General features: G+C 51.9%; 2 protein-coding genes across 2 annotated transcripts; both read right to left on the minus strand.

The window, feature by feature from the left end:
* Positions 1-2,286: 2,286 nt before the first annotated feature.
* Positions 2,287-2,691, minus strand: LOC138362974 (zinc finger protein 512B-like). The gene has a single exon (XM_069321542.1). The coding sequence runs from the start codon at positions 2,689-2,691 to the stop codon at positions 2,287-2,289; it is 405 nt and encodes a 134-aa protein (XP_069177643.1).
* Positions 2,688-3,017, minus strand: LOC138362979 (protein kintoun-like). The gene has a single exon (XM_069321543.1). The coding sequence runs from the start codon at positions 3,015-3,017 to the stop codon at positions 2,688-2,690; it is 330 nt and encodes a 109-aa protein (XP_069177644.1).
* Between the last annotated feature and the right edge of the window lie 18,547 nt (positions 3,018-21,564).

Genomic DNA, 21,564 nt, shown 5'->3' on the forward strand with positions numbered 1-21,564 from the left:
AACCTGTTAATGGAGAGAGACGGACGCAGAAACATGGGGAGCAGCGAGATGATCTTCTTCTCCTTGTACAAGAAAGAGGCTGACACACACACACACACACACACACACACACACACACACACACACACACACACACACACACACACACACACACACACACACACACACACACACACACACACGGGATAGTTGGTTGCTCGCTGCCAGGGAGGGGTGTGAGGAGGAACAAGCTGTGAGGAATGAGAGTTGTGAAGAGAACTGAGGAGAAGGAGGGGTGAGAAGAAGGGCGATGAGAGGAGTGGGGGGAAGGAGGAGGAGGTGAGGAAGGGGGTGGGGGGGGAGGAGTGTTAGAGGAGTTAAGAGTGTGTCATCCACATATTTAAATATCACGACAGTCAAACACAGGAGAGGTTGAGAGGCGCAGCCAAGCCCGCCCTCCGGAGACAGGTGGGCGGGGATGTGTGATGGTGGGACACGGGCAGGGAGGGGCCCACAACCAGTCCCACACTCACAACACTCACCATTAAATCACTCATACGCTCCAACTCCAACGTAAACGGCTTAGCAACAGTCATCTTGCAACAGAGCGCCAGACAACGGACAGGGGGCATCTCGGCTGTACTTGGTGTGGGGGAGAGGCAGGTGGGGGAGTGAGAGGCAGGTGGGGGAGTGAGAGGCAGGTGGGGGAGTGAGAGGCAGGTGGGGGAGTGAGAGGCAGGTGGGAAGTGGGATGCAGGAGGGGGGGGGGCATGGCTGGGCGGTGTGGGAGGCAGGGGAGAGGTGAGAGGCCGGAGGGAAGGGGTAGGGAAGGAGGGAGGGAGGGAGAGAGGGAGGGTCGAAGTGAGGTGATTGATTCGGCCCTAACACGCGAGTCTCACACGACTTTTGTCTCTGGCTTTTGTGGATCTGGGAATGTGAAGGGAAATGTGCAACAACTGGTCGCCAGGGTTGTTATCCTGGGCGACTTGGTAGTGATGGCGGGGTCGGGTAGTGGAGGGAGACACCGCCCCGGTCATGGGGGCTGGTCGGGTCACGGGGCTGGTCGGGTTATGGGGGCTGGTCGGGTCATGGGGGGCTGGTCGGGTCATGGGGGCTGGTCGGGTCATGGGGGCTGGTCGGGTCATGGGGGGGCTGGTCGGGTCATGGGGGGCTGGTCGGGTCATGGGGGCTGGTCGGGTCATAGGGATGGTCGGGTCATGTGGGCTGGTCGGGTCATGGGGGGGGCTGGTCGGGTCATGGGGGCTGGTCGGGTCATGGGGGCTGGTCGGGTCATGAGGCTGGTCGGGTCATGGGGGCTGGTCGGGTCATGGGGGGCTGGTCGGGTCATGGGGGCTGGTCGGGTCATGGGGGCTGGTCGGGTCATGGGGGCTGGTCGGGTCATGAGGGGCTGGTCGGGTCATGGGGGCTGGTCGGGCCATGGGGGCTAGTCGGGTCATGGGGGCTGGTCGGGTCATGGGGGCTGGTCGGGTCATGGGGGCTGGTCGGGTCATGGGGGCTAGTAGGGTCATGGGGGCTGGTCGGGTCATGGGGGCTGGTCGGGTCATGGGGGGCTGGTCGGGTCATGGGGGGCTGGTCGGGTCATGGGGGCTGGTCGGGTCATGGGGGCTGGTCGGGTCATGGGGGCTGGTCGGGTCATGGGGGGCTGGTCGGGTCATGGGGGCTGGTCGGGTCATGGGGGCTGGTCGGGTCATGGGGGCTAGTCGGGTCATGGGGGCTGGTCGGGTCATGGGGGCTGGTCGGGTCATGGGGGCTGGTCGGGTCATGGGGGCTGGTCGGGTCATGGGGGCTGGTCGGGTCATGGGGGGCTGGTCGGGTCATGGGGGGCTGGTCGGGTCATGGGGGCTGGTCGGGTCATGGAGGCTGGTCGGGTCATGGGGGCTGGTCGGGTCATGGGCGCTGGTCGGGTCATGAGGGCTGGTCGTGTCATGGGGGCTGGTCGGGTCATGGAGGCTGGTCGGGTCATGGGGGGCTGGTCGGGTCATGGGGGCTGGTCGGGTCATGAGGGCTGGTCGGGTCATGAGGGCTGGTCGGGTCATGGGGGCTGGTCGGGTCATGAGGGCTGGTCGGGTCATGGGGGCTGGTCGGGTCATGGGGGCTGGTCGGGTCATGAGGGGCTGGTCGGGTCATGGGGGCTGGTCGGGCCATGGGGGCTAGTCGGGTCATGGGGGCTGGTCGGGTCATGGGGGCTGGTCGGGTCATGGGGGCTGGTCGGGTCATGGGGGCTAGTAGGGTCATGGGGGCTGGTCGGGTCATGGGGGCTGGTCGGGTCATGGGGGGCTGGTCGGGTCATGGGGGGCTGGTCGGGTCATGGGGGCTGGTCGGGTCATGGGGGCTGGTCGGGTCATGGGGGCTGGTCGGGTCATGGGGGGCTGGTCGGGTCATGGGGGCTGGTCGGGTCATGGGGGCTGGTCGGGTCATGGGGGCTAGTCGGGTCATGGGGGCTGGTCGGGTCATGGGGGCTGGTCGGGTCATGGGGGCTGGTCGGGTCATGGGGGCTGGTCGGGTCATGGGGGCTGGTCGGGTCATGGGGGGGCTGGTCGGGTCATGGGGGGCTGGTCGGGTCATGGGGGCTGGTCGGGTCATGGAGGCTGGTCGGGTCATGGGGGCTGGTCGGGTCATGGGCGCTGGTCGGGTCATGAGGGCTGGTCGTGTCATGGGGGCTGGTCGGGTCATGGAGGCTGGTCGGGTCATGGGGGGCTGGTCGGGTCATGGGGGCTGGTCGGGTCATGAGGGCTGGTCGGGTCATGAGGGCTGGTCGGGTCATGGGGGCTGGTCGGGTCATGAGGGCTGGTCGGGTCATGGGGGCTGGTCGGGTCATGAGGGCTGGTCGGGTCATGGGGGCTGGTCGGGTCATGGGGGGCTGGTCGGGTCATGGGGGCTGGTCGGGTCATGGGGGCTGGTCGGGTCATGAGGGCTGGTCTGGTCATGGGGGCTGGTCGGGTCATGGAGGCTGGTCGGGTCATGGGGGCTGGTCGGGTCATGGGGACTGGTCGGGTCATGAGGGCTGGTCGGGTCATGGGGGGCTCGGATCATGGGGCTGGTCGGGTCATGGGGGGCTCGGATCATGGGGCTGGTCGGGTCATGGGGGGCTCGGATCATGGGGCTGGTCGGATCATGGGGCTGGTCGGGTCATGGTGCCCCCCCCCCCTCACATGGTATTAACTGAAGTCACCTTCAAGCACTTTTTGCAACATTCTTATAAGCCACTGCCACATGCTCCAAAGTTTCAAGAATTTGGCCAGTTTGATTACCGCGGATGATGGCAGAATATCAATCAAATGTAGATTCAGTTGACGTCTGTCACATATTTGATATAATCTTGGACGGGAGCAAGATGGGGGCAGCATAGGCATGACCAGATTCGTCCCCCACCTTCAAGAGAACCAAACTATCTCTCCAGAGGAAACACATCTTCTTGTTGACCAATGGTAGAATGGACACCGTCTTGATGAACCACAACAAATTGTATCGATTTAAATTTGTTGCCGGTGTGTTGTATATAGAGGGGGATAGATTTTTTTTTTTTGTGAGAGGGTGCGGGGGAGATGGGGTGGGGGGAGGGGGGGGGAGGAAGACACTGGCTATCTGGGCCCGGCTGTCGCCTCGGTAAATGGAGTGCGTTTCCTCCCTGTTCGACGCCTTGATGTGCACACGAAGCCTTGTATGAATATGCATAAGCTGGCTCCCTCATCCCCCAAGGAACTCGGAAAACCTATGGTTGAAGTTAAGCGCGTTTCGTCCCGTGTGGAGCAGCAGTACGGGTGTACGGGTGTGTGTGTGTGTTGACATCCGTCCAGTCCTGTGGACGGGGGTTCAAGCCGGGGCTTGATTTTGACCATCTGTGGCTGATTACGAAGGATCTACCCGCTGATATTTTGACTTTATCCAGATATCTCGCCGAGCCAAAGGTCACAACCTGGCCCCAAGAGCTCCGGTGAGATTAGCTGAAGTAATGTGAATTTGTACCACAGCCTTGTAGGAAATAATGGGTGTACCTGAGCTCGCTGGCGCTCTCTCTCTCTCTCTCCTTGGGAGAATATGCATACTCAAGCTGCAGAGACAACATGCCTTGATGGATGACTGAGTGCTTCGTGCAACTTTGCTGGCCAGGAATCTTTCATGGTGTTTTTCAGAAAGCGTCGTCCGGCGGGTGGCGGGCGGGAGGCCAGGCCTGAGCGGAGGCTTGTGGTGCGTGGTGGAGGCCCTCCGGCTCCGAGTGGTAATTAGTTTGATGCGTGCAGCCTCCGATGATCATCATTAAGAGGGAGTGTCGATCTCCGAGGCCAAGAGCTCGTCCTCCAACCTGTCCTCCTACAAAGAACGTCGCTGTTCGCCCGTATCCTTTACCTCAAGGCCCTCCCCCCTAAAAAAAAAAAAATTGTCGTACTAGAAAAATGGAAGCGATTCGCGAAAGTGACGTGCTGTCCCGTTTTCTGCTTTGGGTCCTCTGGTAGGTTAGGAGAGGGTACTTTAATAAATTGTCCGTTTTCTTGACGTTGGGAAATCTTTAGAGGACGGACTACGTCCTCTCGCGAGAACCAACCATGATATCCCGCCTCTCATGATATCCCGCCTCTCATGATATCCCGCCTCTCATGATATCCCGCCTCTCATGATATCCCGCCTCTCATGATATCCCGTCTCTCATGATATCCCGCCTCTCATGATATCCCGCCTCTCATGATATCCCGCCTCTCATGATATCCCGTCTCTCATGATATCCCGTCTCTCATGATATCCCGTCTCTCATGATATCCCGTCTCTCATGATATCCCGCCTCTCATGATATCCCGCCTCTCATGATATCCCGCCTCTCATGATATCCCGCCTCTCATGATATCCCGTCTCTCATGATATCCCGTCTCTCATGATATCCCGTCTCTCATGATATCCCGCCTCTCATGATATCCCGCCTCTCATGATATCCCGCCTCTCATGATATCCCGCCTCTCATGATATCCCGCCTCATGATATCCCGTCTCTCATGATATCCCGCCTCTCATGATATCCCGTCTCTCATGATATCCCGTCTCTCATGATATCCCGTCTCTCATGATATCCCGTCTCTCATGATATCCCGCCTCTCATGATATCCCGCCTCTCATGATATCCCGTCTCTCATGATATCCCGCCTCTCATGATATCCCGCCTCTCATGATATCCCGCCTCTCATGATATCCCGCCTCTCATGATATCCCGTCTCTCATGATATCCCGCCTCTCATGATATCCCGCCTCTCATGATATCCCGTCTCTCATGATATCCCGTCTCTCATGATATCCCGTCTCTCATGATATCCCGTCTCTCATGATATCCCGCCTCTCATGATATCCCGCCTCTCATGATATCCCGTCTCTCATGATATCCCGCCTCTCATGATATCCCGCCTCTCATGATATCCCGTCTCTCATGATATCCCGCCTCTCATGATATCCCGTCTCTCATGATATCCCGCCTCTCATGATATCCCGCCTCTCATGATATCCCGTCTCTCATGATATCCCGCCTCTCATGATATCCCGGTGTTGCATTGCTGGAAATACCTGGCCCGGGTAATATTGTACGACGCGTTCTCGTTTGCCTGCTGTACTGTACCGTTCTTTATTCGGTCGGAGGGTACGTACCTGCCGTCGGGCAGTGCTACTGGGGCAGGTACACGACTCTGGTCGGTCGTGGCTACACCGGATGCATCCATCAATGGTACCAGTCTTCACGTCCTTCACAGTACGTGTGTTGGCTGCGTCTCTGTGTCCGCTCTCTCTCCCTCCCTCCCTCCCTCATTCCCTCCCTCCCTCCCTCCCTCCCTCCCTCCCTCCCTCCCTCCCTCCCTCCCTCCCTCCCTCCCTCCCTCCCTCCCTCCCTCCCTCCCTCCCTCCTTCCTTCCCTCCCTCCTTCCCAAAGATCACCCTCTCTTTCCCTCCCCCCCCCCCTCCTTCACTACAGTGAAGGAGGGGGAGGAGAGTCCCCCTAACAGAAGAGTTAGGGGGGGACATGATCACCACATTCAAGATTCTCAAGGGAATTGATAGGGTAGACGAAGACAAGCTATTTAACACAAGGGGCACACGCACTAGGGGACACAGGTGGAAACTGAGTGCCCAAATGAGCTACAGAGATATTAGAAGGAACTTTTTTAGTGTCAGAGTGGTTGACAAATGGAATGCATTAGGCAGTGATGTGGTGGAGGCTGACTCCATACACAGTTTCAAATGTAGATATGATAAGAGCCCAATAGGCGCAGGAACCTGTACATTAGTTGATTGACGGTTGAGAAGCGGGACCAAAGAGCTAAAGCTCAACCCCCGCAAGCACAACTAGGTGAGTACTAGGTGAGTACACACGTGGTGGAGGCTGACTCCATACACAGTTTCAAGTGTAGATATGATAAGAGCCCAATAGGCTCAGGAACCTGTACACCAGTTGATTGACAGTTGAGAGGCGGGACCAAAGAGCCGAAGCTCAACCACCGCAAGCACAACTAGCTGGGTACACACGCACGCGCACACACAATATTCTGGCCAGGGGGGGTGGATTGCAGTAGGAGTGGCAGGGGTGTGGGGGCCTGGGAGGGGTGGGTAGAGTGTAATCACGGCCACCATGTGCTCCAATACATCATGGGCTAAAGACACACCTTCCTGGCGGAGGGGGTGCACCTCGCTCGCTGAACACACCTCCGCCCACTACACACACACACACACACATGACACAGTCTACCTCTCAGTAATAGGCACAGAAACCATGGATTTACGGATCGTTCTCAAGATATCCGGGATGAGCGGTGAACAAGTCGGAGGACTTTGATTGAGGATGCCCACCTGGACTCGTCAGGTAGTAACGTCTTCGAGAGATATTGTGTACTCACCTAGTTGTGCTTGCGGTGGTTGAGCTCTGGTTCTTTGGTCCCGCCTCTCAACTATTAATCAACTAATGTACAGGCTCCTGAGCCTACTGGGCTCATATCATATCTACATTTGAAACTGTGTATCGAGACAGCCTCGAAAGTGTGTGTGTTTCTGTCTGTCTGTGTCTACACATGTGTGTGTGTCTGCCTGTCTGTGTCTACACATGTGTGTGTGTCTGCCTGTCTGTGTCTACACATGTGTGTGTGTCTGCCTGTCTGTGTCTACACATGTGTGTGTGTCTGCCCGTCTGTGTCTACACATGTGTGTGTGTGTGTCTGCCTGTCTGTGTCTACACATGTGTGTGTGTCTGCCCGTCTGTGTCTACACATGTGTGTGTGTGTGTCTGCCTGTCTGTGTCTACACATGTGTGTGTGTCTGCCCGTCTGTGTCTACACATGTGTGTGTGTGTCTGCCTGTCTGTGTCTACACATGTGTGTGTGTCTGCCCGTCTGTGTCTACACATGTGTGTGTGTGTCTGCCTGTCTGTGTCTACACATGTGTGTGTGTGTAAGCGTGTGGTGTGTGGCTTGGACGCCGCACATTAGTGTAATGGCTCAATTGTGGACTGGACAACAAGTAGTTGGTGTGACTTGACTTTAATCAGAGCAATCCCGGGCCCATTACATTCTTCACTCTGGCACATTACCACCGCCAGCTCGAGAGAGCCCTTAACTCCTTCCTATTTCAATCAAATGTTTATCTCCAAGGGAGGAGAGGGCCAAGCCTTGATTATTATGGGGTTTTGTTTTAAATTGAATGTTCTGAATAATGACGTACAGAGTGACTATGATCTTCGTGGCATAGTAAGCCTGGAGGCACACCCTCTCCCCCCCCCTCCACACACACACACACCTGTTCGAATTCAGAGCGAAATAACTATTATGACGCACACCCTTAATATGAGCAAAAAAGTCACCAGCCGCACGCACACTTCCCCAGAGACTCAAATTACTGGGCTGGTTTAGGCGTGTGAGTGACCGAGCCTTCCATCCTGGCGCACGACACCCAAATCAGAGGCTCCGCTGATGTTTTGATGAATGTGTTTAGGTCGAGGTGACGGTGGGGGGGGGGGGGAAGGGAGGGGGGGGGAGAGGAATTCTTTGAAGGGGGTCCTCTTCAAGCCTTCAGGTGCGTGTTCTGGGTGGTGGTAAGCGGTGGTGGAGGGGCGGGACGTCAACATGCAGGGCGTGGTGTGGGGTAGGAGGTGGAGGCGTGGGCGGCGTGTGTCGTCGGCATCAGGCGGGGTGCAGCTGTCGTGTGTGTGCAGGCTTGCGGTGCTCTGGCCGGGTTGATGCTGATCTTCTTGTGAGGACGGCCGTCATGGCCGGAGGTTTCAGGGGCTAGTTCTCTCCTCTGCGGGTGACTGCGCTTGATTTCCATGCTATTACCCGCTGCGTAGCCCACTGGCAGCTGATGCTAATCTTGCGCGTATCCTATTTCCAACTCTGATGTCCAGCATGCGCGCTGTCTTCGCAAGTACTGCACCCATAACGTTGTAAACCGGAGCCCGTGCGTGCTCCAGTATATTATCGTCGAGTGCTTCGATGTTCAGGATGGCTGCACTGTGATGTCTCCCAGGCAGTTCCTGAGAGTGTGTGTGCTGTGCGCCGGCGCGCAGCTCACACTGACTGCTTCGTGGGCACCTACTGCGCACGCCCAGGGCCCTCCCGTCAGGACGTCTGCCGCATCTGAGTCGTGATAAGCTCATCCTAATACTGAGACCTTAATGTAAATCGGACGTTCAGTATGACGCATTGCTTCCTTCGCGCCGGCAAAATAGCGGGTCAGGTTCCAAGCGCCTCATGAAATACCCACATATATAATTTCCTCACTTGAAAATTATCCTGTTTTTGTCTTCGCGTACATTTTTTTTGTATGTTCTCTCTCTCTCTTTTCTGGCACGAGTCCCATCAAGTTAACCCCCATTTTGCCGCGGTCGCGCACCTGTATTGCGCGTATAGTCCGTATAGGCTGGTGTTGCGTAGGCCGTCGAGGAGACGCTGAGGGAGCGTAGAGCGAGAGGATTGTGATACTCGCTGAGTTTGCCTACACTGATGACCCGACGCTCGTAGCTTCATCAGCCAGGAGATTAGTGATCAGAGGATCTATGCCTCTACTTCTTCATATCATGTAAGCCGTGAAGCCTTAAATGCTTCCCGAGGGCCAGTTTGTACCCGCCGTTGAGGTTCAGGTGCGCCCCTGGCTTAAGATATTAGGGGCCGTCTAGGGTTTAAGTCGGTCGTTGAGAGCCCATTTGCACTCATGATGGGGTGGTTCCTTATTGGGTACTTCTTCTTGCTGACTTTTGAGATGAGGCAACTTGTGTTGCCTCATAAGCCTTTCGCTATAGTGATTGCCAGCAGTTTCCTTCTAGATCGTAAAGGGATGTTCTGACAGCGACGGTGAGGGTTGGGTTTGCGAAGTCATTCACCCATGCAGTCCCCTGGAGGCAGTTTAGGGATGATTCATGCGTTGGTCGTGTGATGAATGAGCCTCTCATCTCATGCCCATATCTTGACCTTCCCATCAAGCTCTCCCCTGGTACTCTAGCCTCCTCACTTTCACCAGGAACAAAACTTTCCAAGTCGGCAAGGGACCTCTACTGCATGTGCTCCTCTCTTGGCACTGGGGACAGGTTTTCAGATGGGAACATTAAAATATAAAACCTTGAGTACTGTATATACCAGCCGACGACTGTGTCTACAGCACCCACAGAGATGACTGCACCAGTTGAAACAGAACATTGTCTCCAGACTGTTCTCCCACAGGATGCACTCCACTTTTGACGTGGTCGATGATTAGCAAGAAAATCCCGGAGCTTTAGTAACATTGATTGCAAATTAATATTGACGTTACTTTGAGCTAATAAGCATCGGAGGGGTCAATAGGTTAGGTGGGGTTGCCAGGGGTTGCCAGGGGTTCGAACCACTTCGAATTTGACCCATCTCAAATCGCGTGAACAGCTCCGTTTCTCAAGGTTTCACGTACTGGACATTTAACTAAGCACACACACATATATATAAGCTTATAACTTACAGACTGTCAGGGAGGCACTGGGCCGTGTAGAGAGAGAGAGAGAGAGGGGAAGCCACGTATAGAAGCACGCTTATCATTACACTCACGCCTCTCAAGCTTGGGGGCCAATTACATGTTTTTGTGTGGTGCTGCGTTAATTAAACTGGTAATGGTGTGTATGATGCTAGCGTTCTTGATGAAGGTGGGCAGGCGGGCCGTGAAGGGGAGGGAGGAGGGGGACACGCTTGCTTGGTCGTAGTGGGCGATGGACAGCCCCGGACACGACCTCCTCCAACACCTTCTTGTAACCTCGGGTCTTCATGGCGCCGCTGAGAAGGAATTGAATTTTTGGGAGACCTTTTCGATCTGTTGAGATGGTTTATCATTGTTTAAATGGATCGTAATTTTTGAGGGTTTAAGAATAAAAGTCGCGATAAGACACAAAGAGGGCGGGGGAGGCGGTGATAGAGTGCATGGGAGGGCGGGTTGGTGGGGGGATATACCTGGGAGAGAGAGATCTGGCGTGCTGCTTATCTGCCCGTGACACTCATCCTGTGTGTCTTATTGGCCCGTTTGTCTGACAGGTGTAAGGTGCACGGGGCGGCGGTGCACTTCCTTTGCTTGCACATGTGTGGATGATTGAGCTTGTTGCGGCACATGTGTGAATGTCAGAGGTTGTTGCTGCACATGTGTGGATGACAGAGGTTGTTGCTGCACATGTGTGGATGACAGAGCTGGTTGCCTGTATGTTTACAATGTCAGAGATGCGGCTGCATTTTCTTTCATCGTCCAAAATTCTACGCCCCATTCACAACGCTGAAAGAAATATCAGTTTTCTTTTTGTAATGTGATATCCGACGTGTATATATATATGCCTGTGTGTGTGTGTGTGTGTGTGTGTAAAATCACCTATTTGTACTCACCTAGGTGTGCTTGCTGGGGGGGGGGGGGGGTTGAGCTTTGGCTCTTTGGTCCCGCCTCTCAACCGTCAATCAACTGGTGAACAGATTCCTGAGCCTACTGGGCTTTATCATATCTACACTTGAAACTGTGTATGGAGTCAGCCTCCACCACATCACTGCCTAATGTATTCCACCTGTTAACAAATCTGACACTGAAAAAGTTCTTTCTAATGTCCCTGTGGCTCATGTGGGTACTCAGTCTCCACCTGTGTCCCCCTTGTTCACGTTCCACCAGTGTTTAACAGTTTATCCTTATCTACCCTGTCACTTCCACCTGAGGATTTTGTCGGTAGTGATCATGTCTCTCTACAAAATCCTCAAGAGGGAAATTCTCGCATGTTTAGGTGCTGGTTCTTGGAGGGAGTGTGGGGCACTGGTGAGGAAAATTTGAAGATGTGAACTGGATTGTTCACCGGCGGTTCATTGAGCATATTGATAACCGGAAGAGTAGTTCTGGAAGGTTCTTTGTTAAAGTTGGATACAAGTAGAGTTTTAAGTTGGGGATGGATATCCAGGTTGTATTATACAGTGTTTCTCATTAAGTGTGAGTGCGAGGGGGGGGGGGGTGTTTACTATTTATGCCTGCAGGATCAGGCTCTTGGTCCCCGGGTTTCTAACCGTCGGCTGTCTAATGTACTGACACCCAACCTATATTTCCCCCATCATATCTGCTACATATTTCTTTCTATCACACACATAGCTACACCCACCCACCCACCCACCCACCCACCTACCCACCCAGTGTGTAGGTGGGCTTCAATGAACGAGGGTATGCAAGTGGCAGGTGGGAAATATTAAGAGTAAAACACTCTATGGACAATCAAACCCACATTTCATACTTCATAGGACTGGTTGGATGACGCAATAGAAGCCAAACCTACTTTAAGATGGGCATGGGGTTGACCCCAACCCCCCTGTGACACCCTATGACATACAATCACAAGTCAGCTTGCAAAGCTCTATCCCCCAACCTCGACTAAACAGTCAAACGCTCTCATTTTGATACTCAAGTTTCTACCTGTGTCCAGTTATTCATGTAACTCTCATGCTAAATTATCTGCCCGATATATTCCCCGGGAGGATTTTGTATGTGGTTGTCATATCTCCCTCGAGTATTTCGTATGTGGCTATCATATCTCTCGCGGTTGATTCTATCCTCCTGCCTCGTTTTAGGTTTAGCAAGATATGGATTCCAAGCTTGGGCTGCATATTCCAGTTAGTGGGTGTACTCACCTAGTTGTGTAAGTGGGTGGGGGTGTGTGAGTAGGGGGGTGTATGTGGGAGAGGTATAGAAGAAAGAATAGTCTGAGAGATGTTGAATGCAGTTGTGATAATTTCCGAGGTATCCGGCTCGCTGAGACTATTTGTATATGAGATTTATATATGACTATTTGACTATTTGACTATGAGACTATTTATATATGAGACTCGCTGATATTTCTTTGATATCTAGACTCGCTCACAGTTGGCCCAGGGAGCTGCGAGTGCTTGTAAGGTTCTTCCCAAACACCAGCAGCTCCCTAGTGTGGTGAGAAGGCAGCACTTGGGTGTAGGTAATGGATAGCTGAGAGACAAGTTAATAACTGGAAGTGGTGTGTGTGTGTGTGTGTGTGTGTGTGTGTGTGTGTGTGTGTGTGTGTGTGTGTGTGTGTGTGTGTGTGTGTGTGTGTGTGTGTGTGTGTGTGTGTGTGTTGAGTGTGTTGAGTGTGCATGGGGTGGGGAAAGGGGGGGAAGGGTCCAGGTTTAGGGAGGGCGTGAGGCTGTGGGTGTGGCGGAAACTCTTGGGTCAGTGGTCTTGCTCTACTGGTCAAGTGTGGCGGTGCCCGCCCCTTCCCTCCCCTCTATCCTTCCACTCTCCTCCCCTCCCTTCCCACCTCTCCCACCTCCCTCCCCCCCCCCTCCCCAATCCCTCCCTCCCTCCAATGTCTCTCAACGCGCACCTCACTGTCTGCTTGCACACGCACACACGCACACACACGCACACGGACGGGGCCATGTGCACCTGCATACAAATGATGGTGGAGGGGTTTCACTTGCCTTATATGTACACAGTGTTGGGTCATAAACAGTGCACGGGAGGGCGGGAGTTGGTCACTGAAAACTTCCCAGTCACCCGTTTTCTGAACACAGGTGCAGCCAAACACACACACGCCACATATGGCAGACCAATTCTGGAGTGTGCAGCACCAGTGTTGGAGTCCGTATCTAATCAAGCACGGGACTAAATTGGAGAAGGTTCAAAGGTACGCCACCAAGCAGGTACCTGAGCTAAGAGGTATGAGCAACGAGGAGAGACTACTACACCTTGCGTCGGTGGAAGACAGAAGAGTTAGGGGGAGACATGATTACCATATACAAGATTCTCTAGGATCTCGATACGTTAGGAACATGTAAGAATTAGACAGCTGCTACGGGCTCCTTCCTGGGGATGCGTGCGTACTCACCTATTTGTGCCTGCAGGACCGAGCTCAAGCTCTTGGATCCCGCTTTTCTAGCCGCTGGTTGTCTAATGCAATGATTCCTGACCTACTTCCCTATCATACCTGCATATGTGTGTGTGTTACTAGGAAGTGCCGGACCAACCGGGCTGTGGTGGATATCTGGGCCTGCGGGCCGCTCCACGCAATAGCCTGGTGGACCAAACTCTCACAAGTCGAGCCTGGCCTCGGGTCGGGCTTGGGGAGTAGAAGAACTCCCAGAACTCCATTGGGGAGTAGAAGAACTCCCAGAACCCCATTGGCGAGTAGAAGAACACCCAGAACCCCATTGGGGAGTAGAAGAACTCCCAGAACCCCATCAAGCAGGTATCAAGCAAGCAGACTAAACTAAAGGAACGCTCCATCAAATGGGTACCAGAGTTTAACTGAAGTAAATGTAAAATAACGAAAATAGGTGAAGGAAGCAGGAGGGCGCACACAAGGTATCTGGGAAGTGAGATCCTTCAAGAATCAGGAGGAGAGAAAGATCAGGGGGGTTGATATCACACCGAAGCGGTCCCCAGAAATCCCACATCAAGAGGATATCATCAGCTGCGTATAGCTAGGTCGGCCACCATAAGAACTACCTTTAAAAACTTGTCAGCGGATCCATTGAGAACCTTGTATACCACATATGTCCCCCCCCTCCCAGGCTCTGCTGTACCTCGCCGGACGGTGCTGACGTATATAATGGGGGTCCGGTATAATATCAATACCAGTGACTACCAGGATCACCGACGGGTACAAGAGCCATACTATTATCAGCGCTAGCAAGAGTATGGCTATGGGCATCAGGGGCGCTACCAGCCATAGTCTCACCAGCCACAGCGCCAACAACAGTGATTGCGACAGTGCCTGCAGCCTCAGCAACAGGAGGAAGAGCAGGAGGAGGAGGAGGAGGGATGGGTACGGTAATCTGGCTGTAGGTGTCACCTGCAGGTCCCAGCCAGACCCCGATTGTTTGGCTGTCACGGCCCCCTCACTGTGTCCTCGAACACCCCTTCACCATCAGTCCCTCACCGTCAGCCCCTCCCCTTTCCCCCCTCCCCATATACCCCCCCTCCCCCCTCTCCCAACATCCGCAACTCCCCAACCATCAATCCCAGTTTTTAACATTTAGGCCCCAATAGCAGCCTTCAGTTCTAGTTCGACTGCCAGCCCCCCAACCACCTGAGGGCCAGCATAAATTTCCACCTGCACCCCGCTCCTCTAGCCAATTGTGGGTAGCAGGGGGCAGCCAGCCAGGTGTGGGGTGGCTGGGGGTGATGGGGGGGGGGGGGGGAAGCCCCCGTCCGGTCAAGTGTGGGGGTGGCGCCGGCAGTGGGCGAAGTGTGGGCTGCGGGCGAAGTGTGGGCTGCGGGCGAAGTGTGGGGGCGGCAGCGGCGGCCACAACATGACGCGCCAACAAGTGGAGAGAACTGCCGATTATGAGGCGCGGTGATAAGCTGTCACCGCCACGTGCTGCCCCCCCCCCCCTTCCCCTCTCTCTCTCTCTATCCCCCCCTCCTCCCTTCTCTACCCTCTCTCTCTCCCCTCTCCACAACTGCCCCCAGTCCTCCTGCTTCCCCCCCTCTACCAACCACTTGGCCCCCCATCCCCTCCCGCTGTCCCCGCCTCTCAATAATTCCCTCTCTGCTGCTCCTTCTATCTGTTAACTCCTACTTGACACGCCTCCCTCACTCCTTCCACCTCCCTCTCCCCCTCGATAATGTCCTATATAACTTCCCCTCATGCGCTCATACTCCCCTTCTTCCCTTCCCTTACCTGCCCCCTTCCAACCATTTTTCTTGTGTCCCTCCTCTCCCTTTTTCTTCCTCTGTTCATCCACCCCCCCCCCCCTTATATTTTCTTCTGTTACCTCACTCTCCCGTCTCTTCCTCTGTTCCTTTCCCAGTCCTTTATGGACATGCAATGAACTATCTGTTTCGGCTTCTCCCTCTCTCTTTCTCTCTCTCTCTCTTCTCTCTCTCTCTCTCTCTCTCTCTCTCTCTCTCTCTCTCTCTCTCTCTCTCTCTCTCTCTCTCTCTCTCTCTCTCTCTCTCTCTCTCTCTCTCTCTCCCCTTTTCCTTCGTTTTCCTTTCCCCTATCCCCTCTTCCTGCTCCTCCCTCCCTCCCTGCCCCACGACCCCTCATTCCCACACCCCCCCCCCCCCTCACACCGGCTGGGATGGACGGAGAGCTCTGGTTGATGAATGCAGATCGACTTGCTGTGATATGGAAATGTACTGAACTGAAATTGGGAGTAGTTTTAGCTCCGGTGAATATTATTAAGTATTTTACATGCCATTGAAAGCTCATGTTTATCGCTGTTAATTACTGGTTGATTTGTATGCGGGTCTGGAGAATGGCAGTGGAGGATGCATCGGGTTTATTGCGGCCGAGCGTCAACACCGCTCGGCCCCGCTCGGCCCGCTGAAAATACACAAAATTACACGGCTGTTTGCTGTGCTTTTTTTTTTGTCTCTCCCCCCCCCCCCCCCCCCCCCCCGTGTTCGCATAAAATCACAGGAAGCGACCAGTGACGACCACGCGAATGAATTGCAGCAAAGCGGGTCGTATAGAGCAGAACAGGAAGGGGGTAATAACTACCCATGTTTATTTCTACCGCCTCTACTGTGATTATTAATAATAACAAGAATGTAATTATTATAGACATGGTGTATTCGAGAGAGTAAGGGAAGCCTCTTGGCCCGTTTGTGGCTCTCTTAGGGAACCTGTACATCTTTCTTCAATCATAGAGCCTTAGGATGCATTTATTAAACATTTTTTATTATTAAGAGTTCCGATGCGCTCTGGGATTGTCTATAACAGTAAACTTGGGGGGGCACATTGTCCAAACTGTTTGCTAATTACAAACTAAGCTGCCATAATCGAGGAATGATGTACAGGTTTCGTACATTTAGACTAAATACCTGATGAATCGTGGCATAGCAGCGTCCCCCCCCCCCGGGGTGAGGAAGGGCTGGACACCCCCTGGAGACTTGGGACGAAGCGATGAACACCTGACGAACATCTGTTCAGCGGGAGGCCATTGGCTAGGCCGGTGGTAAGCCTTGAGCTAAAGATCTCAACCACCTGCTTGATACCTGCTTGATGGGGTTCTGGGAGTTCTTCTACTCCCCAGGCCAGGTCGTCGACGCCCTGTAATAACTCTTCATAAAGCCGCATTACTATTCCGTAATGCCAAACAACCAGTTTCCGTAAAATAGTCTTATCTGGTGGTGGAAAGGATGGGAGAGGCAGATGGATAAGGTGAGGAGTTTGAACTACTCACAGGAGAGGAGGATTCAACCATCCCAAGGAGAGGTGGAGATAATGAACCATCCATGGATGGAGAGAAGAGAGAAGGAGAGAGAGAGAGAGAGAGAGAGAGAGAGAGAGAGAGAGAGAGAGAGAGAGAGAGAGAGAGAGAGAGAGCTTGGCAGTAGGAGATATGATTGTTAGTACTGGAGGAGGAAGTGAGGCTGACTTAAGAGATTGGGAGTATAATATACGTCAAGAGATGTAGATTGGCTTGGAAGGATTCACAGTGACTTGGGAGACGAAGACCTCATCGAGATGAAAATTAAACCAGGCCGCCAAGTTTCCCAAGGACGAGGTGTCTGTCAGGTGGGGAAAGGGGAAGGGGGAGAAGGGGGGGACTTAGGAGCTAGAGCCCGCGGTGGCCATCACAGCCTTAGTGGTCAGAATAAAGGAAATATGACAAGTGATGGATGACTCGGCCCTTGGCGCCGTCCAGCAAATAAAGGCAAGGGAACCTCCAATAATTAAGGGAAACGTGATAAATGACATGAGCCTACAGGCGGATATACACACTAGGCCATTACCGTGCGGGGAGACCTCTCTCTGGGGGCGCCTGCCTCCCTCTGGACCCGGAGAGGAAGGCACCGAACGAAGAGGCATTTTGAAGCAGACTAGCTGACACAGAGCCTTAGTGGTTCCTTCATGCTCATACCCTCTCATGTTGGTGTGAATTATGAACATCAATTAGCAGAATACTCATCGACGGAATACCTGTACACAGTATACCCGTAAACGGTGTACCTGTAAACTGTAGCCGTAAACAGAACCACATTTATTTGTAATAGAGGCCATCAAGCCAATCATGAGGACCCGATTCTGCTGCCTTTCCGATATCGACACATGTTGATTATCACTCCAAGTAACGGAGCGCAATTATCACTTTGGCGAGTAATGAGCATGAGGGTGACCTCACTACCCGCTCCCTCACCCTCCTCCCTCCTCTCCCTCACTACCCGCTCCCTCACCCTCCTCTCCCTCACTTGGGAGGCTTGGGGACCTTTCAAGCGTTACGCATATTATGTGTGTGTATGTATATATATATATATATATATATATATATATATATATATATATATATATATATATATATATATATATATATATATATATATATTTGTTTTTTTGGAGAAGTGATTTTTCATTTACCTCCAACAGTGAAGCGTAATGTACGAAAGATTGAGAAAATTCGTGTTAGAATTATTAATCTTACTTTTTCGGTCATATTTAATATATGTCTACAGGAAAGACTGCTACCAAAATATACTAATATATATATATATATATATATATATATATATATATATATATATATATATATATATATATATATATATATATATATATATATATATATATATATATATATACTATAGGGAGGGGCCGGCAGTGGTGGTGGCTGAGGGTCAGGTCTGGTGAGGACGAGGACGAGGACGAGGTCGAGGACGAGGTCGAGGAGAAGGAGGAGGACAAGTGAAGCATTAATACAGTATGTACGGTACCCAAGCGTGCATGCAGCTAGAAGCACCTCCTGAAGCCAAGTGCCCAACTCCACTAGAATGTGTACTGCAGCACGGATGGTCTGGCAGCGAGTGGCAGGTCGTCACGGCGACACTTACATTGTTCCTCGGGTCGTTAACGACGGCTGAAATGTCTTTGGCATAAGTTAGTGGGGGTCCGGCGTAAATATCTGGCACATGTCCCGGGCATCAGGTTGGCGCGGAGTCTGCAGTTTGGGCGGGAATATCTGGCAGATGTCTCGTCACTCCATGAAGCCTCGTGTCCCTCCAGCAGCGTTCCCTTCTAACACAATTATTCGCCCTCAACCACATATAGCCACGAGTCTCCTTTTTTTATTTGAGGGGGATTTCAGCTAATTTTGTCTCTTAATATTATGAACTATTTTTTGCATATCATTGGACATTTGCGGTGGTGGCGGTGGTAGCGCCATTGGTAAAATATTGGGGTTCATGTAAATATTCCGTTTACATTGCTTATTTATCGGACAATAAAGTTTTTGAGTGAAGTTTAGTAGTCAGGATTTTTCCATATACAGTACATGCATTTTTCATATACATCACTAACAATATATTCAGAATTTCTGTATTGTTCGTGAATCTTTTCAAATAGATTTCGAACATGGTTTTTTTTTTTGTTTTTTTTTTTACTTTTTTTTTGTTTGGTGTGAACAGTCTGTCGTCATAAACTTGGCCAAAAGGCTAGTTGATCCCCTGTTTACGAATGAAAGACTTTACACGCACACACACACACATACACACACACACACACACACACACACACACACACACACACACACACACACACACACACACACACACACACACACACACACACACACACACAGGAATCCTTCCTGTGTAAGGAAGGAATGGTGTAAAGAATCCTTCAGAACCTTGTATACCACGTATGTAAGGCTAATCCTGGAGTATGCGGCCCCAGCATGGAGTTCGTACCTCGTCAAGCACTAGACGAAGCTGGAAAAAGTTCAGAGGTATGCTACTAGGCTAGTCCCAGAACTAAGAGGCAGGAGTTACGAGAAAAGGCTGACTAAACTGCACCTCACGTCGCTGGAAGGCAGAAGAGCACGGGGAGACATGATCACCACATACAGAATTCTCAGGGGAATAGACAGGATAGACAAGGATGAGTTATTTAACACGGATGGTACACGCACAAGGGGACACAGGTGGAAGCTGAGTACCCAAATGAGCCACAGAGACATTAGAAAGAACTTTTTCAGTGTCAGAGTAGTTAGTAAATGAAATGCACTAGGCAGTGATGTGGTGGAGGCTGACTCCATACACAGTTTCAAATGTAGATATAATAGAGCCCAGTAGGCTCAGGAACCTGTACACCAGTTGATTGACAGTTGAGAGGCAGGACCAAAGAGCCAGAGCTCAACCCCCGCAAGCACAAATACGTGAGTACACATACACACAAGACTCCAACCCGTCCTCAAGCCAGGCTTGTTGAAGCTGCGGCCATCTCCCCTCCCCCCCCCCCTTCCTCCCACAAGAGGCATTCATAAACTTTTACATGTTGTTCATTCAAAACAAGAATTTTATCAAATATAAATTATTATTATAGTATATTAGAATATTGTGCATATATAGGCATAGGTTAGGTTAGGTGTTTAGGTTCTGCTGGCGATTATTTGTATTCGTGAACACGTGGGTGAAGCATTTACAGCGTTGTGGTTCGAACAAAAGTCGTCAGTGAAGCACTTGTTCCGGAAGTGTTCGAACGTCAACAGTTGTGAGTCGTGTGTAAACCGTTTTTCATTCATAAACAGCTGGGGTTTGGCGGGTGCATGGAATCACTTTTTACTTCACATACAAATAATCGCCAACAGAACCTAGGCATCTAACCTAACCTAACTTATGCCTAACAATACAACGAACGTTATTATATAGTAATGTTAATGTACAGGAGACATTGCTGGAGACAGTTTTTCGTCCCTCTAACCAAGAATCGTTCTCCTCTGTTTGTCTGGTTCCTCAGCCTATTCCACATTGTACCGTTCCACGCGTTGCTCTGTTCCGCATGCTTTTCGTTTCCTTGGACGTTGCATGTTTCTCCCCCCCCCCTCCCTCCCTCATTCCCAATTCCTATTCTACTCATTTCTCTTGCTCCTCCTTCCCTCCCTTTTCCACGTCTTCTCTTACCGCTTATTGCACACATTCTTCTTTCCTGCGCCTGTTCCTCACGTTCTTTGTACCCCGTATGTTGCCCCCCCCCTCCCCTATCTCCCTCCCACTCCCCCCCATCCCCTCCCCCACCCCATCCCTCTCCCACTGTCGCTCCGCTTCTGCTATCGTTAATCAATTACTTTCCATAATATTTCATCAAAATTATTTCCCCTAGCGCGAAACGTTCACGTGACAGTTTCTTAATCATCTCATTTCATTTATTCTAATTGGTTGTTACCATTTATCAGGGCGCAGTTAGTGTCAGCATGAATCATAGCAGATGACGAGTCGAACGATGGCTTGCGATAGCTGGCGCCCTGGAACACCTCCCACACCATCCCCCCCCCCACCCACCCTATTGTTGTCCGACTCCCATTACGATATATCATTGTTAATTAAAAACACAGCGTGGAGGCCGCTGACGTGGTGCTGATGGCCCCAGATATAATAATAATGATGGGGGAATGAAACAACGCCACGAGACTTGTCCAGGGAACACGTCCAGTCCTGCTCCTTACACGCCCACTGGTGAATGCAAAGGTGAATACAAGGGTGAATACAAGGGTGAATAACCTGGAATGATATATATATGTGTGTGTGTATACATCAGTGAGGGAGTTTTAGGAGTGGGTGGGGAGGTGGGGGTGGCTGGGGAGGTGGGAGTGGGTGTGGAGATGGGAGTGGGTGGGGAGATGATCGACTCCAGCTCACGAAAAGTATCCACTCAGCTCTCCCAAGGTGGTGGTGTCCGGCGGGTGAGTGACACCTGCTCTGTTGTGGCAACACTGCAATTTCATGCATCTTTTTCAGTCTAAAATTATTCCTTTGTTCGTTGGGTAATCAGATATCGTGCTTGATATTGTTGTCTTAAAAGGTATTGTAAGTGTCTACTGCTGAAATTGTAATTGTTAACTGCTGACGAGAATTTGCCTGAATCTATCTATCTATCTATCTGGCTGCACCAGATAGATCTTATATGCCTCTTGGTATTCATAATCTATTGTCTCTTCCATCCCCCTTTAACTTTTGACGTATCAAATCCCTCCAACGGACAAAATATGATGTACTCATTACAACTCACTAAAATGAATTGACTGATTGACCCGTTTTTTATCCACGGATCCTCGATTAAGTTAGGCTCCATGGAACCTAAACTGATGTACTATATCGCTGCAGCAATATAGTACATCAGTTTAGT

This window comes from Procambarus clarkii, chromosome 1 (assembly GCF_040958095.1).
Source record: "Procambarus clarkii isolate CNS0578487 chromosome 1, FALCON_Pclarkii_2.0, whole genome shotgun sequence".
NCBI lineage: Eukaryota > Metazoa > Arthropoda > Malacostraca > Decapoda > Cambaridae > Procambarus > Procambarus clarkii.